This window comes from Malaclemys terrapin, chromosome 3 (assembly GCF_027887155.1).
Source record: "Malaclemys terrapin pileata isolate rMalTer1 chromosome 3, rMalTer1.hap1, whole genome shotgun sequence".
Taxonomy (NCBI): Eukaryota; Metazoa; Chordata; order Testudines; family Emydidae; genus Malaclemys; species Malaclemys terrapin.
Genome location: NC_071507.1, coordinates 39,370,405 through 39,386,562, shown reverse-complemented (window position 1 = coordinate 39,386,562; position 16,158 = coordinate 39,370,405). Strand labels below are relative to the sequence as shown.

General features: G+C 42.3%; 1 protein-coding gene across 1 annotated transcript; it reads right to left on the bottom strand.

Moving 5' to 3' along the window:
- Nucleotides 1-3,111: 3,111 nt before the first annotated feature.
- LOC128833956 (cytochrome c oxidase subunit 7A-related protein, mitochondrial) lies at nucleotides 3,112-15,254 on the bottom strand. The gene is made up of 3 exons (XM_054022278.1): nucleotides 15,080-15,254; nucleotides 5,187-5,321; nucleotides 3,112-4,058 (listed from the first exon to the last, which is right to left on the bottom strand). Exons 1-3 carry the CDS (start codon nucleotides 15,149-15,151, stop codon nucleotides 3,915-3,917), a joined length of 351 nt encoding a protein of 116 aa, XP_053878253.1. The 5' UTR covers nucleotides 15,152-15,254; the 3' UTR covers nucleotides 3,112-3,914.
- Between the last annotated feature and the right edge of the window lie 904 nt (nucleotides 15,255-16,158).

The window sequence follows — 16,158 nt, the reverse complement described above, 5'->3', positions numbered from 1 at the left end:
GGCACTTTGTCTTTTGGTACGCTCCTCATCTAGCTGCGGATCTTAGAATCTAGCTAGTTTCTGAAGAGGAGCATCAATATCCTTCAGTATATGACCAGGGACTTTAGCCTGAGCAGTTAGTGTGGCATAGCGCCTTCAGAAAGAACATGCTGCTCTTATAAATTTGAGATGTCTTTTGGAACAATCAAGAAGATAATACCATGGCTTTGCACAGTGTCTCTTCTCAGAAGTAAACCACAAAGGACCAGTGAATGGAAAGGTGTGTGCTGGATACCAGAGAAAGAGTGGAAGGAAATGGGTGAGAATTAGGGACTGTAACAAAGAGAATGATGGTTAGAACGGAGGCAAGATCTTACCTGGTTTCTTTCTAAAAGGAAAGCTGAGCAGAGGGGCAGTTGGCAGATGTTGGATAGCCTTATTCTCGAGCAATGCTTCTTCAAGGAGTCTGTGCTCTTAAGACCATCACACCAGAACATGAGTGTTGTGGTGAAACAGATCATTGCCAACTAGGGATACCACTTCTAAGGCCTCTCAAAGGGTTCCCTGTAGTTTTTGCTTTTTTGGCTAGAGCGTTTTGGGGGAGTCTCCTTCCAACTGTGGCTTTTGCCAGAAAAGTCGCTGGTCCTTCCACTGGGAGCCATACTCCACTATCTATGATAGCATAGAAGGTGGGTAGGCTTTGTCTTTTGGATTGGTCCTGAGTCTTGCAACAACCTCTGATCACTTCCTTGAAAGAAGGGTAAGGGGGGAAGCTGGACTCTCAGAATTGGAAGGTAGGCTCAGGTGGCCAAGAAGTGCCTCCTCCAGTGGTTCTTTTATTGTTTCCTGAGCAAGGCATGAGCTGCCCCTCCTATTCATATGGTTAAAGAGGTCAGAAGGAAAAGAGCTTTCAAATATGTGGAGCTGGCTTTTATGTTCTAATGAATAGAGAGAGAGAGACTCCCACAGTGCAGGAAGAGCCAAAAGAGGCATTGGGGAGGAATCATTCAGATTTACTTTGTTTTAATTTTTAGGTTTAGTACTTAGACCTTGTCATCACCAGCCTAGAAAGGGGCTGTTCATGTTAAAGAGAAGGTTGTTCTACTGGGTTTCAGGACAGAAAGGGCTCATTTTGGCACCATCACTGATCACAGTGACTCATTTAGTGTATTTCCTTTCAATCCACTCAGGGCTCCTGGAAATCTGCAGAGTCAGAGAGGAACCCTGCCAAATCAGAAATGACCTATTTAAAACAGCTGATAGACTTTTTCTCCTGCATAAGACTTTCCCTGCTAGAATTTATTTGGAGCAGTGCCCAGGGTGCTGCCTAAGCTACCCAGGAGTGAAATGCAGAGAAGAAAGGACAGGGCTTAGGTCGAGAGTCTCAAAGGTATTTAGGTGTCTAAGTCCCATTGATCTGAGCTTTAAGTGCCTGCTTGATACACCAGAGGGAAGTGCTCTTTGTGCTCAAGATTCTCAGCTGTGAAACCTCTCCTAGAGTTAGGGGCCTAAGCCAGCTGTCCTTTCGCATAAAAGAGACCCACCCCACTGTAATCAAGAGCCCAACAGTTTTTGTAATGTGCCTTGGGAGGAAAGCAGCATAGAAAGGCCACTGACTTTTTGGCAGTGGCTGGTCTACTGAGTTTCATGGGCTTCTTCATTTTCTGGTTGCAGCCACAGCATTTTCAGCTGCTCCCTGGGCTCTGCCTCCAGAGGCACTATGTTTAGGCACCAGTCAAAAGCAGCATGGTCCAGGTCAGTGAGAAGACTTAGTTTCTATGGCAACAGAGCTACACTTGCTCCCAGAACTCCTGCAGAGACATGTGGTTTGGTCAGCTTGCTATGCCTTAGAAGGATCCCCTTCCCAGCCTATGCCTCCTATAAGAAACCCACAGCTGAGTGACTTTTTCTGACTCTCCACTGTTTTCTAGAGGGTCTTCACTCCAACTGAAATGCAGTGGGAGAAGAAGCCATTGCATTTTCTGTTACATTGTTAGATATAGGCCACATCTGCCAAGGTAACCAGTAATAGACTATCACTCTCCAAACACAGCCCGTAATAATTACAAATAATCTTAATGTCCCCCCATTACCTGTGATAAATGTGTAAAGACTTGTGGAAACAGATACAGACAGCCTGTGTTAGAGGATTCTTAGAGCATGATTAGCGTATGGCTACTACTCAGAAGGCGACTGAAAAAAAAAAATCATCAGTGCCACAGGGATTCTTTTGGGCTCTGAAAGAATTACCCTTTCCACAAGGACTTAAGAAAAGTATGGGTCACTGGTGGTTAATATCTTTTGCTGGTAAAGGCAATGCTCCTGTTTTCTTAACTCTCCTTCCTGAGGGGCTTCATTACTTCTCTCTTATGTGCTTCAGCCCATTATTCTCAGAGGCCTCTTCTCCATTTCTAAAATATCAACATCAGGCTCAGGCTTCATTTTCTCATATAAAAAACGATACATGGTTATATGTCTTCAGTCATGACTCTTGAGGCAGATTTTCTTGGAACATCGGAGCTTGTGAAATATTTACGTGAAAAACAAGTTAACTTTCTTTTAAGACCAGTACATGAAAAACAAATTTGGGGAAATGGAAAGAAAAGGAAATTTGACATATCCTGTGATGGGAAGAGGGGATGGAGGAAGAAAGGGGGCCTTTATCTTTCTTCTGCACAAGGAAAGTGGGCTTTATGTGATTGGAAAAAAACAAGGGGAATCCACAGGTATGCAGTTCTAATCCAGGATAAAGGGTGCATTTCATCACCATCAAATACTTATTTCTTTATTTTTTGTCAGCTTCCAGCATTTCATGCAATATGGTTTTACTGGGGGGGTGGGGGGAGGGGGAAGAGGAAGGGTTAACTTAACTCTAATTTGTAAAAAGAGAAATTAAGACAGAGCAGTTAATACACAACTAAGTTATGAAATATGGCAACCTTTCACTAAAGCAGATATTGGTGATTATTCCTTGTAAAAGGCTACTACCTGGCCATTAGCATAGTTCTAAGGTTTAGAGACTGTTCAAACAGATGTCTGCTTCAAAAAGGTACAAGTTGAGGTTGGAAACTGAATATTTTGAAACATTTATTATAAAGCCTGGTGAAAAGATGAAACAATAAAACTTTCAAGTCTGAAATGTTTCAATGTTTGTATTGGTGTATTTATTCCACAGTAAAAACAAACAGTACTTTGTATTTTTAAATTAATTTGACAAAAAGCAAAGGACAAAAACTAGTATAGTTGGTGTTACAATACAGAAGTCTGCCTAATTTCAACACTGCTAGCAGCAGCTGCATTCTTAGATGGTATTAGATTTGGACACCATAACCCTGTCATATTACTCACTGAAAGTACAAATTTAGGTAACCATTAATGCTATACCAGCATTTGGAAGAATCTGTGTGCTGCACCTGCTAATGTGAATTGTTAGTGAACATGTATGACTAGAAAAATAGACTTGTCATCAAATAGTAAATTACACAAATCACTTATTGCTTCTGTAAACCCTTAGTACCCTACAATCTTTTCCTTCCCTTAACACCCACATTCTCTCAAGGGTAAGACATAGCTTGACACAATTAAGTTTTCATTTCCAATTTAACATTGTTGAAAGGCAGGTGGCAAGTTTTACCACCCTAAAGTGTTCAGAGGCTGTTGTAAGAATTGTTTGTCTGGTTTACAATTGGGATGGGAAAAAGAAGACTGGAGACCTGACAAGCAAAACACATTGACTTTCACTCTTAAATATTAACTTTGATATTGATCTTGCTTTCCAATGCATTAGAAGGTAACCATTTTCAAACATTTTCTTAATGTCTTTATTTGAAGAATTCACAACATACAATCACAGGATTAAGTAGTAAATACAAAGGGGTAGTACACAACTGTTCCTTCAGAGAAATGCTGAATCAGTCCCATTAGTTATGGTTCATTCACTTCTTGGATTTTGGTTGTGAGGCCATGTAGAGAGCTACCAGACAGTAGATGGTCCCTCCTATTGTTAGAGCCATAGTTGTCCGATATAGCAGCTGATCAGGAACTCCTCGTTTCAGATGTACTGGTAATCCATCAGCCTTCTTTGGGAGAAGAAAAACACAGCAAATGAAAAAAGGTGGAGTGTATGCTGATCACCACAAACAAACTACTGCAGCTAAAATAAGGAGAATTATGAGAGAGCTGGAGAGGGTAAAGAAAAACCCTCCACAAACCTCTATGTAACTAATCCTCCAACAAAACTTAGGGTTTCTTCCTGTAACTGCACAAAGGGAAGAGCAGGCTATTTTTATTTTAAGTGCAGCTATTTGATTTATTATATGCACCTTGCAAATTGTAGGCAAACATGCCTTAGAATAATTTTCTCAAAATCCTTTATCATAAAAGGCACTTGACTGAAAAGTGTCACTAACTAGAGAATGGGAGAGGATTTGTATAAATCAAATGTTCACCAATTCAGCATTACACATGCCAAGTGAAAATGGCATGCAAGAGAGCTGTGTACATTTTAAAAAGCACAATCCCTTGTCATTCTCATAAAAAACAGAAAGTTTATTCTTAATTTTAAATTAGAGAACTCCTATAAAAATGTGAACTCCACCCATCAGTCCCTCCCAAACAAGTTGTTAATCCACAGAGATAACACAAAGGCTCTGGAGGACACTACATATACCCTTATTCCATAGGTTTTGAGCACCAGTAAATATTTACATAGCAGTTTATAAACAATTTAAAATTACTCAACACCAAACAAACCAGGGATCATCCAGTTTGTTACTTGCATTCAGAAGCTCTGTTGGATCATAAGCTTGTCATATGTTCCCAGAAAGAAAACATGTTTACAACGGACCTGAATGTGATAAGCACATGTAGCAGTGCGAAGAAAGGAGATCTGAGGTTTTTCCTCCTTTCTAGCAGATGTCCTGCCAATATAAGGATTCCTGTGCATAGTCTCAAGGTACTGAGACCATGAATTATCAAGCTACAAACATTAAACTATAGGAGGTTATGACAATTACTACAAACCCTTTCTGAAAGTTTCACATATTAATGTATTTTGAACCAAATGTTGCAAAATTTGAGTTACACCAGTGCATGCCCTCTGGTGCGGACCCACTGATGGCATTGCACAGGTGCAATGAAGGGCAGAATATGGCCCACTAACTTCAGCCCTTTTTATTTAAATTTGCTCTTAATGCTTTTCTTCTTACCTGAAATAGCTTCTGGAGGTCCGGCACCTTGTTTTTACCCGAATAAGAAACAGCTGCTGGCGAATCTGAGGCAAGTTTAGTTGGTGTTCCAAAAATCAGAGCTGGTGATTCTGTGGATGCCAGTGGCTTGAGTCCCTGAAAATGGAGATTTAAGTGTTGAGTACCTGGATATTTAACAGTTGAAAAGAATGTACTGCTAATCATGTTCCAAGCAAACAAATTACCACAGCTAAGATGAAAAGGCATTATAGAGAGAAAGCTTACCTGGCAACATCCCTCCACCTCAAAATAAAATAAATAAATAAAAACACACACTAAAATGACATCCAATTACAAATATATTGGAAGTGACAGTCAAATTTCTCAGCTAGCTTTGGCTCAGGACTTGACAAATTCACTTGCCATTTGCAAGTAAGCAACTTTCCATGGTGAATGAGGATTTACCTGTCAGATTCTCCACATTTTTTTTCAAAAGTTTCTAGCCCTTATCATTGCAGAGAGGGCCTTCCAAATGTGAAGTTAAAGTCAACTAAAGTAGTGTTTCCCTGAAATGTAGTCAGCCTGAAATAAAAGTGAAGAGTGCCTCAAGGCCCAAATCCTACCCTGATGCACTGCCTGAACAGCAGGGGAATTCCTCGGACACCTGGGGGGAATGACTGAAACAAAGAAAGACCTAATGATTGCTACAGGCAGTGGCACACACCTTAAATGAAGGTGTGGCAATGGGCTGGGGGAAATGACTAGAACCATCTCCACTTTGTACAGTTGCTGCTGGATGAGAGGACGCTGTTAAGCAGGAATAATCACCTCCTCCAGCACTCAGCTGGTACTGCTTCTGCTGCTATTCCCCATTCCTCGAGTCTCTACTGACTGAGCCATAATTTAAACCTTTATTTCAGATCATGTACTCTGATTTGATACCATAAATCCTATTTATTGGAGAGATTTTCATGTACACTACTCAAAGTTATGGTTCCCCCAACAACTGTAAGGTGGCCTGCTTGCATCTCTCTCTCTCTCTCATATTATATAACACTATACATGGAGTTAAGTTATGCCTTCATGTGTGTGCAGTGTGATAAGATAAGTTAAGGCTTTTGCAGTAACCCTAAGTTTTCTGATTTGTCCACATAAATGGAGAAATATGCATTAATGCAACAATGATGGAGATTTTAGTTTGATAGTTTTTAAATTCGGAGTAATGCAAACACTGATCCAATGCAGTGGGCAAAATCCTTGCCCCACTGAAATCAATGGGAATTTTGCGACTGACTTCACAGTGCTCAGGATTTCACCGTAGGGTTTAGTTCTAAAAGATGCTTGAGATTTTTGTAGTGCATTTAGTAAAATGCTAGATTACAATATGTAGTGGAGGACTTCATTATTTTCTCTATTTATAAACCAAATTTTGTTATATGAAAGGCATTAGTCTTCATTCAAGAATAAATCAACTGCAAATCTAAAGTTTTAGAAGTAACTGAGTAAACAGTTTGAAAACTGGCTTAAAAAAAAAACCAAAACAAAACACTTTTAGCCTGAGAGCAACCATGAGACATGTCAAAGTAATTCTCAGAGGTTAAAAACTAAAGATAACGCAATGGTCTTAATCATGACTGAGAAGACCATTTCACAATCATCCATTACCTTTAGGAGTTTTTTCTACTATGATGCAAAGCATTTGGTGTAATAAAAGCATTTAGATTTGCATAATGAATAGGTTATTACATCAAAATCTCTTGTGATCTTTCTCCCTTGTATTAACAAAATTACTTTTCAGTTGTCTATTCGAGTCGATCTTATATTCTGGAGCCTTCCCAATCATAAAAGAAATGTCGTATTACACAAATTAAAAACTAAATGGATGGCAATCTAAAGAACTGAACTCCCATGGACTTCCCACATAGGTGATGTTACACCATACTTAGCCAGCTGGTGACTTCCCCAGCTATAACAGTCCTTCCCACCCTTTGCTCTAACAATCGGAACTTTCATCTTTCTCCCTCCAGCACTTCCTTTTTAAAAATTTACCTTAAAATTCAGATGGTTATCCTTCATCAGGAGTGAGCCATCCCCAACCCACCTCCCTACACTTACTAGACCCCCTCCAGTGCCTCCTCATTGCAAGTAATCTGTTCCTTTCCTACTTAGATTTTACACTGTCACTACTATTATCTACTATATAAAAACAAAATTGTGTTGTATGCATTGAGGTCATAGTAAGTTGCAAGCCATTTCAATAAGTTCTGTGCTACAGTGATCCTTCATCATCCATCCTGAATTCTTCATCCCATGCCTATCTACCAATATGTATCTTTATTGGTTAATAAAAAATAAAGCTTTCACAGTAGATCGCTTTTAAAAAAATCACTTGCATTTTAAACCACTGCCACCCCTTGTGCACTGTATAGGGTTTTGATTAGGCTAGTAAGACATCCATGCTTACTATGAGTTACTGTGTAGCTGTTAAAGTTTTAAAGACACATCATGCACTCAGGTTTTCTTTTTTATTGCACGAATAGGAACATACATCAAAATATTTTCAAGTAATAAAGGACATTCAAACCTGACTTTCCCCTAGAATGACACTTAATCCAAGGTCATGGATCAGAAAAGTGGTGACAAAGTTACTCAATACTGACAAGCAAGCTTAATTTGCCTTAGCCTCTCTCCCCACTATTTTTTGTTTGTTTGTTTGGTTTTCTGTTATTGGAGTTAGTCAAGAATGTATCAAAGAACAAGGTCAGTGGTATTTTCACAGAGGAAAGAAAAACTAGGACTGGGAATTTAAGTGAGGCAGGGGATGAAACTGGGACAGGATGAGGGAAGGATGTGAGACTGATCTAATCAGGTGCACAGTGTGAAATGGAATAGCTGGGCAAAGACTGGATCAAGGAGCTGATAGAGGGAGATTGGAACTATGAACCAGTGAGAATGTTGACGTGCAGAAACGGTGCTGTGCAAAAATATATATATTTAATTACATATTCACATAGTATCATGAATATGTACAAGGGGAGTGAATTAAGGGTTCTCAACATCCAAACTGAATATAGTCTGATGTGGGCTGATTAGATCTTTCATACTGCAGCAATATCCAAAACACCTTCCAATACCCATAATTAAAAAGCAATAAAAACCATAATGTACTTAAAACAAAAGCCATTGAATTATGTCCACTTTTCAGCGTTACTCTCCATTTTCAACATTTTGCTATACAGTCAAAGAAAGTCTTTACAGCAGAGCTGCTGAAGCTTCCACTCTAGGACTTAGCCAAGGTGTTGGAGATGGTCAGTACATGGAGCTTTAGGATGAACTTTTGTCTCACTTGCCCACAGCCTCATGCTGTTTGCATTTTGTTATGCAAATAACAATGCAGATAAGAGTTTAGAATATTTCTTTAATACACCACACCACACAACACAACACAGAGAGAAACTCGCTCAAAGTGAATTAGATTGAGGGGGAAGGGAAGAAGATACATCACTCATAGTTTATGCTTGAAAAACAAATTAAGTTAAAGTGTTACAGAATGTGTTTTTAAAAAGAGGCATTTATGAATTCACTAACCCTTAACACCTATCATATAAACAATTGCTTACGCTGTAGAAAGAGAGCTTTGTTCCAGAGGCTGAGCATAAACTATTAACTGAGATTACATTTACATTCTGACAAGGCTAATGCATGTGCATTTTTAGACAGGATCTTTCCTAATTGCTGTTTGTTCATTTATCGTGCCAATGTCAATCAACAGCAAAAATTCTGAATACATTTGTCACAAATACAGGAATATCAAAATTAGTCTATACTAGGAAATGTTTACTGGTATAGAAAGGTCTCAAAAAAATGAACTTATTCCGCCCCCAACCTTGACATTGTTATACTGAAAAAAGTTTCTAGCGTAGACCTGGCCTAAAACTATGTGAAAGTAGTCCCACTATTGATCTCAAAGGTCACTCCATTTCCCTCCATTAACAATCTAAATGGAAAGTGGCCACAGAGCCCACATGTCCATTGTAACTGAAGGTACATGAGTGGCAGAAAGTCAGAAGTGTCTACAACTGACTGAGAACCAAAAGCAACATCTTTGCTATGATCTTTATGCTACTGGCACGATGAGCTGAGAAAAGGAAACCAGTTTTGCCCAACCATTCCTTAAGGCAGATTTCATTGTATGTACGACATTAAGGGCTTGTCTACACTGGCACTTTACAGCGCTGAAACTTTCTCACTCAGGGGTGTAAAAAAAAAAAAAATACACCCCTGAGCGCAGCAAGTTTCAGTGCTGTAAAGCACTAGTGTAAACAGCACACCAGCGCTTATGTCTCTCGTGGAGGTGGGGTTTTTTTTAAGAGCGCTGGGAGAGCGCTGGGAGAGCTCTCTCCCAGCACTCTGCCGTGACTACACAAGCCACGTTAAAGCGCTGCAGCAGTAGCGCGTTAGCGTTGCCAGTGTAGACTAGCCCTAAGTGTATTGTGTTAAAGCACTGTTCATGTTGCATATATCAGGGGTTCTCAACCTTTTTCCTTCTGAGCTCCCCCCCCCAAACTATAAAAACTCCAGGACATAGCAGGAAGGTGGGGGGTCTTGGAGCTCTGGACTCGAGCCGGGCCCTCAGGCAAAGGCATAGTTTTACTTCTATTTTGGTGGGCAGGGCCCAGAGGGGCTCAGGCCAACTCCACATGTCAGGCCCGGGGAGGGAGCGCCACCTCCACCCCCGACTCACCTCAGCAGATCACCCAGCCGACCACCCTGCCAATCTGAATTGTGGGGGAGGAAGGGTGCAACCAAAAATTATAGCTCAAATGGGGTAGGGGCAGGCTCAGTTCAAAAAGTTTGAGAACCGTTCAGGGTGCAGGCAGGCGGTAGGCCAGAGTGGTGTGCAAGCATGGGAACAGGGTGCAGGAACAGGAAGAGCTGGAAGCAGTGTGCCAGAAGGGCCCCCACCTGCGGCTGCTGCTCCCTGAGGGTTCTGCCAGCCCCAGAGCAGGATCCTCCCACCCAGGCAGCTCTTACAGGCTCCTGAGCAGTCAAAGAGGGCTGGGAGTGAGGAGCAGCTGCAATCACAGACATCAGCTGGCATTAGCCAGACAGCAGCTGCCGCTCCTCCCTGCCCCCCCTCCCCCCCCCCCCCATGCAGGGACACCAGGGCTTGGGGTTCTGGGTTTCAGCCCTGCAGCTTCAGGCTTTAGCCCCACTGAGGGTGCCAGGACTCAGGGCTCCAGCTGCAGGCCCCCTTAAATGGCTTGAGAACCGCTAGCATACCTGACTATGTTTCAGTAACATTAAAGTCCCAACATAATCTGACAAAGACCAAACAATTTTCAAATGCTAAAGATAAGTGAATTGTGATCAAACATTACAGTACTATTAGTGGAAGTATTTTTCAGTACATTCTAACTGGAATCCCACTGCCTCAAAAGTACTGAGGACATTGTGATGTTTTACAATGGAGCAGGCAGAACTGAGGCTCAGTCCAATATGCACCACAATCTAATTTTAAGGCTACCATCCTTGAGACACCCTTATAACTTGTACAACCAAGTTACCATAATACTAGTACCCTCCACTCTCCCTTCCCCATACAAGATTCCCTGCACCTTGATGATCCCTACCTACTGTGATAACTCCATGAGTTGACTATCTAGAGCAGGATGCTCTAACAAACGAAGGGAGGCTCCAGCACACAACCAGCCCAGAATCAGGAAAGTGCCAAAGTTGTCTTAATGGCACCTTTGTTCCCAATCTTCCATAGTTCTACACACTTACGCCATACCTGAGGATTGGGTCCTTTATAATCCAAGCTAAATACAGAAGCCTGTACTTCTTCACCAATACAATGCTATATTTGCAACAAACATATTATTGAAGGGAGACAACATTCATAAGACATCTTTTTATCCAAGTGTTCTACATAAAAAACATGGGAGCACTGAGCATATAAAATCCCATTTTTCAACTATATCCTCTGAAAAAACAGCTCTTGGTGATCTGAGTTGATTTTACACATCAAAAGGCTTCATATGATTTTTATGGGATTTTTAACACCCCAAAGAAAACCCAGCATATTCAGGAGAAAAGTTTCTCCCCCACCTGGGTATTTATTCCCTTCTCTCCCCCCCAAAAGAGATGTTAAACCCCAAATCTAGATTCTTTCCATGCAATAGTATCTGAAATTGTACAGGTTTGCAGAGACCCTTCTATTGATTGAAATACACAGGAATTTGTCTAGGTTAGAATTATAAAAGGGTTCAATTTTAAGAATTCTGTTCTAAAAATAAGATTACAGCAGGACATTAGTCTTGTATAGGGATATCTGCTGAATGTATGACTACCCTTAATACATACCTAAATGAACATTAGGGTCGGGTAACAGAGGAAATTCTATCTTTAACTCACATGTGTGTGTTTTTTGCCTCTGCCTTTGTATGAAGTAATAAATATTTAAGTTAAAAAATGTAGAATGGGAGTATTTACCAGCCCAACCAGTTGCACCAGAAATAAAATTCAGAAAGAGAGGTGCTCAGACTATAGTTTGGAGTAGGAAGTCAATTCTACAAGGAAAAATGTATTCAACTAAGAATGCTCAGGCTTGGCTTTAAATCATCTTCCCATTAGAAGGCTGTTAGACCTGGGAGATACTCAAATTTGGTTAGAGACTAGATCCATCATAAAGATGCCTGAGACACTCCTAGGGGCTGAGAGTGCAGTAGGAGCTGCTAGGGCAGGATCTACCTATTTCCTACTTTCATTTTCAAGTAGATGGACATTTCCCACTTTTTGGACTTGCCTATTAGGATGCAGGAGAGAGAGAGATCTTATTTGCAGGGCTTTAAAAATTAACCCTGCAACCACTTCCCCAGAACTGAATACACAATGCTCCACACCACACCCTCTCCCAAGCAACATCTGTTGTGAATGGTTTCTTAGTAGTCAAGTACCACTCATGGCTTGGGCCTGAAGAGCATACTAACTTGGTTGAACTTAGATACACCAATTAATGCCACACCAACCTCTCCTCCCTTCCACCACATACAAGGTGGCACACTTACATGGCCCTGTGTGGGTCCTCTCTTGCTCTCTCAATAGGGGATGAGCATGGGGACAAATACACTATGCCTGCAACAATGGAAGCAACACTGGGAGGAGCGGGGGGTGGATGTCTGCAGAATAAGGTCTGGTCTATACCAGAATCACACCCCTAACCAACAGAGCTATGCTGACAAAAGCCCTAGTGTAGACTTTAAGAGTTCTTTTGCTAGTGTAGTTTGTTTCGTATGGGAAACTAGTATAAACTACATCAGCAAAAGAACTTGTTTGATACAGTTATACTGGCAAGCTCTTCTTAGTGTAGAACTGGCTTTCTAGTGTAGAAAATCTCTTCTGGTGGAAGATTGATCACTGCAAAGTGGATAAAAAGATTTTTTTTTAAATCCATTTTTATTTAAATTAAATTTATTTAAAATTTAATTTTAAACAGCCTATGTTAAGGCCTAAAGCTATTGTAATCTACTAACAATTCAAATTAAATGCAAAAAATATTAAGCAGTACGTTTGCTCCCAAGGTCTAAATAGAGTCAAACTACTGAACTGGTGGAAGTCATTGGCTAATAACCTGGAACCAGGGTTTGTTGAAATGCTAAACCAATTTTTGACGGTAGTAAAGAATATTTTCTTCACTTCAGCTTAATCAACTAGTTCAGTTCAATGACTAGTTCATTCAGAGTTCTGAAAGCAATTGGGAATTGAAAAAAGCATGAAAGCGTGTTTAAGCACGAAAGTTTTTCCTTCTTCCATTCTATGAAGAAAAGCTAGGTGTGAGGGGATGATATCTACTAGTTCTAAAATCTTGAAGCACACATGATTAAATAGCATCAGTTCAATTCACTCACTAGAGATACCTTCTTTGTTTGAAAAATCAGTTTTAAAAGCAAAAGAAAATTTTTTTCCTTCTTGTATATCCAGAATATTTAAGGTAGTTTTATTTAATTGTTTAAAATTCTGTTTTGTGCATTGAATTTGAATTTCCATCCAAATACAGCTTGACACAAATTGCAAATAAAAAAAATATCAATCATCCAGTAAACTGGTAAACTATATAATTACTTAAACAAATGCATACAGATACAGTGCATCCTCCTTGTTAGCAAGAAGCACCAAGTTTAGCGTAAAGGCTACATATAGCAGGAAATCAAACATTTCCTGCTAATTGTTACCAACCAGTGAGACACTCTCGCTCTCTCTCTTTAGGAATATAAAGAAAGTACAAGTGCAAAACAATTAAAATTGATTATTTAAAATCAATGCTTCCTGCCTGCTGATTAAAATAGTGATTTTAATAAAACTTTGATTTAAATCAATTCACCATGCATCAATTTATGCTCAGCTCATAATAAAGAAAAAACTTTTCAATAACTATAAGCACAAGACGTATTGTTAAAAAAAAAAAAAACCACACACGCAGTTTTGCGGAAGTTGAGAACATTCACAGGAAATATTCATGCTTACCCAGGATGAGCAAGTTTTTCAAGCCCTGTTTATTTGTGATATGTTTGACTGTATATGCAAATCTGAATACAGTATCCACCAATACAGTGTAAATTAAGGGAAAGGGTAACATTTAACAAAAAAGTGACACTTCACGTGACATTAGCATATGGATTAGTCTTCCAAAATTGAGGGAACAAGGAATAGATGGATTAATGTACCAGGTTTTCAACCTAGACCTTTGATCTTATTGGATCCCAACCAAGTGAATGCTTACCATTCACTTGGCTGGGATACCAATTCAACCTTTGCTTTTATCTGAAAACATATCAGAGCTCTTCACTGTTAATAAAAAGCTTTGGAAGCTTGAAGCTGACAAATTATGGCATTGGGTTTGAAGAAGAGAGGCTAGTGAATATGCATACTTCGTTTAACTAAGGCTTTGTCTGCAGTTGGAAGTAGCATTATTTCAGTATTCAGAGTAGCAGCCGTGTTAGTCTGTATCCGCAAAAAGAACAGGAGTACTTGTGGCACCTTAGAGACTAACAAATTTATTAGAGCATAAGCTTTCGTGGACTACAGCCCACTAGTCAGTTGTCATAGAATATCAGAAGGTCATCTAGTCCAACCCCCTGCTCAAAGCAGGCCTAACCCCAAGGAAATCATCCCAGCCATGGCTTTCAACACTCCTTATCTGATTGTACAGACAAGGAAGGCCCAGGGCTCCCACTGAACTGTTATTAGCCACAGGTTTTCTAGGCTACATTTATGGACAAACTGTGGTAGGCACCAGTTTGGCTAACAGACGGTTGCAAGTTAGTTGCTGAAGCAGTGTTGTCCAATACAAACAAGGTCTGAAACTCTCCCTCGCTTGAGGGACAAACCAGCCCCATTTTACAGGAGGAGAATAAACGGAGCAGCAGGAGGGATGAGGTGACTTGCCCAAGGTCACACCGCAGGTCAGTGGCAGCGCCAGGAACCGGACCCGTAGAGAGCACCCTGAGGGCATCACCTCCCGCCACGCACGGAGGCACAAAGCCCGTCAGGCCAGGCCCCGAGGGAAGGACTCGCACTCTGTCCCCCTAGACATGGGCTCGGGCGCCACGTTAAGAGCCGCCTGCAGCAAAACAGCTCCGGGGCTGACCCGACAGGCGTGAAGGGGGCCGCGGCAGGGACTCGGGCCGCGCAGGAAGGTCACCCCCCGCCCCGCCCGCGGGCGCGAGGCAACCGACCCACAGCCACCCAGAGACCTCCCCGCCCGTCGCCTGAAGGTCACCGCGCCCCGCGTAACGGCCCGCAGCCCGTCTGCCGCGCCGCGCCGAGCGGATTCCCCCGCCCCAAGCCCCGCGGGGGCGGCACAGGGAGGACACTGAAGGACAACGACTCTGTGGCGCCGGCCACGCGCTCACCTGGGGGGCGTAGGCGGCGGACGCCACAGCCCCGACCAGCTTCTGGCTGAAGCCGCTGAATTTATAATACATGGCGCCGGCCTCTCCGCACACGCCGCGCGGCTTCCCCGCAGGCCCCTGGCCGGCCGCGACACGCGCCAAGGAAGGACCCTCCCCTCCCCGCTGCTTCCTCAGCCGGTAGGGCCCCGGCGCAGGAAGGCAGTTTTGTGGAGGGCTACGCCGAGTGCCGGGAGAACAAAGTCGGAAACCAGCCAAAAGCGCTGCCTACGAAACTTGAGTGATAACGGGGGGTCCTTCGTGGATTGCGGGAGCGTGAACTGCCCCCGGGTTCTGTAGCGAGCACTAAGTAGACGACAGTTTCCAATCAGGCAGCAGCTGGGCAGCCTAATACGCCTGCGCACTTGGACTCCGGACGCGGGATTTAGGCCCTCGCCGCTCAAGAGCCATCCAATCAGCTGCCGAGAGCTGTTGACACCCTGCCTCCTGCATAACAACTGTTGCTAGCTGGGGACGCTTTCTGTGCCACGTGTGTGCAGCCTGCAAGGGCAGAGAAGCTGTGGGCCGGGTGGGCCGGGCACGATCGCTGGGCAGGGCTCATGGGGCGGCTGCAGCTGAGTGGGGGCCCGGGCGGGGCGGCAGGGCAAAGTGCCAAGGGAGGGGCGTCCGGTGGGGTGAAAGGAGCTAACTGAGCGGGGAGGCGCCGTTCCCTGAACCCCAGCGGAGGAGGGGGCAGGCGAGGGGAATCTTCCACTAGGGCTGAGCGTCCCAGATTCTTCAGAGCTTCTCAGCAGGTTTCACCTGTGGAACCAGGGCTGGATTAACCTTTTGTTGGCCCGGTGCCAAACTTGTTTGTGGTCCCCCTTGCACCATGTACACTGCTCACTTTATATTATCATTTTTATTACAAATGTTTGTACTGTAAAAATGATAAAAGAAACAGTATTTTTCAAAAAGAACAGGAGTACTTGTGGCACCTTAGAGACTAACAAATTTATCCACGAAAGCTTATGCTCTAATAAATTTGTTAGTCTCTAAGGTGCCACAAGTACTCCTGTTCTTTTTTAGGATACAGACTAACA

What these genes read in the sequence shown, in the direction of transcription:
- LOC128833956 (XM_054022278.1), bottom strand. Translation starts at nt 15,151, where the DNA reads ATGTATTATAAATTCAGCGGCTTCAGCCAGAAGCTGGTCGGGGCTGTG. An exon ending in CCGCCGCCTACGCCCCCCAG is followed by an intron (nt 5,322 to 15,079) that starts GTGAGCGCGTGG and finishes CTCCATTTTCAG; the next exon opens with GGACTCAAGCCACTGGCATC. An exon ending in ACCTCCAGAAGCTATTTCAG is followed by an intron (nt 4,059 to 5,186) that starts GTAAGAAGAAAA and finishes CTTCTCCCAAAG; the next exon opens with AAGGCTGATGGATTACCAGT.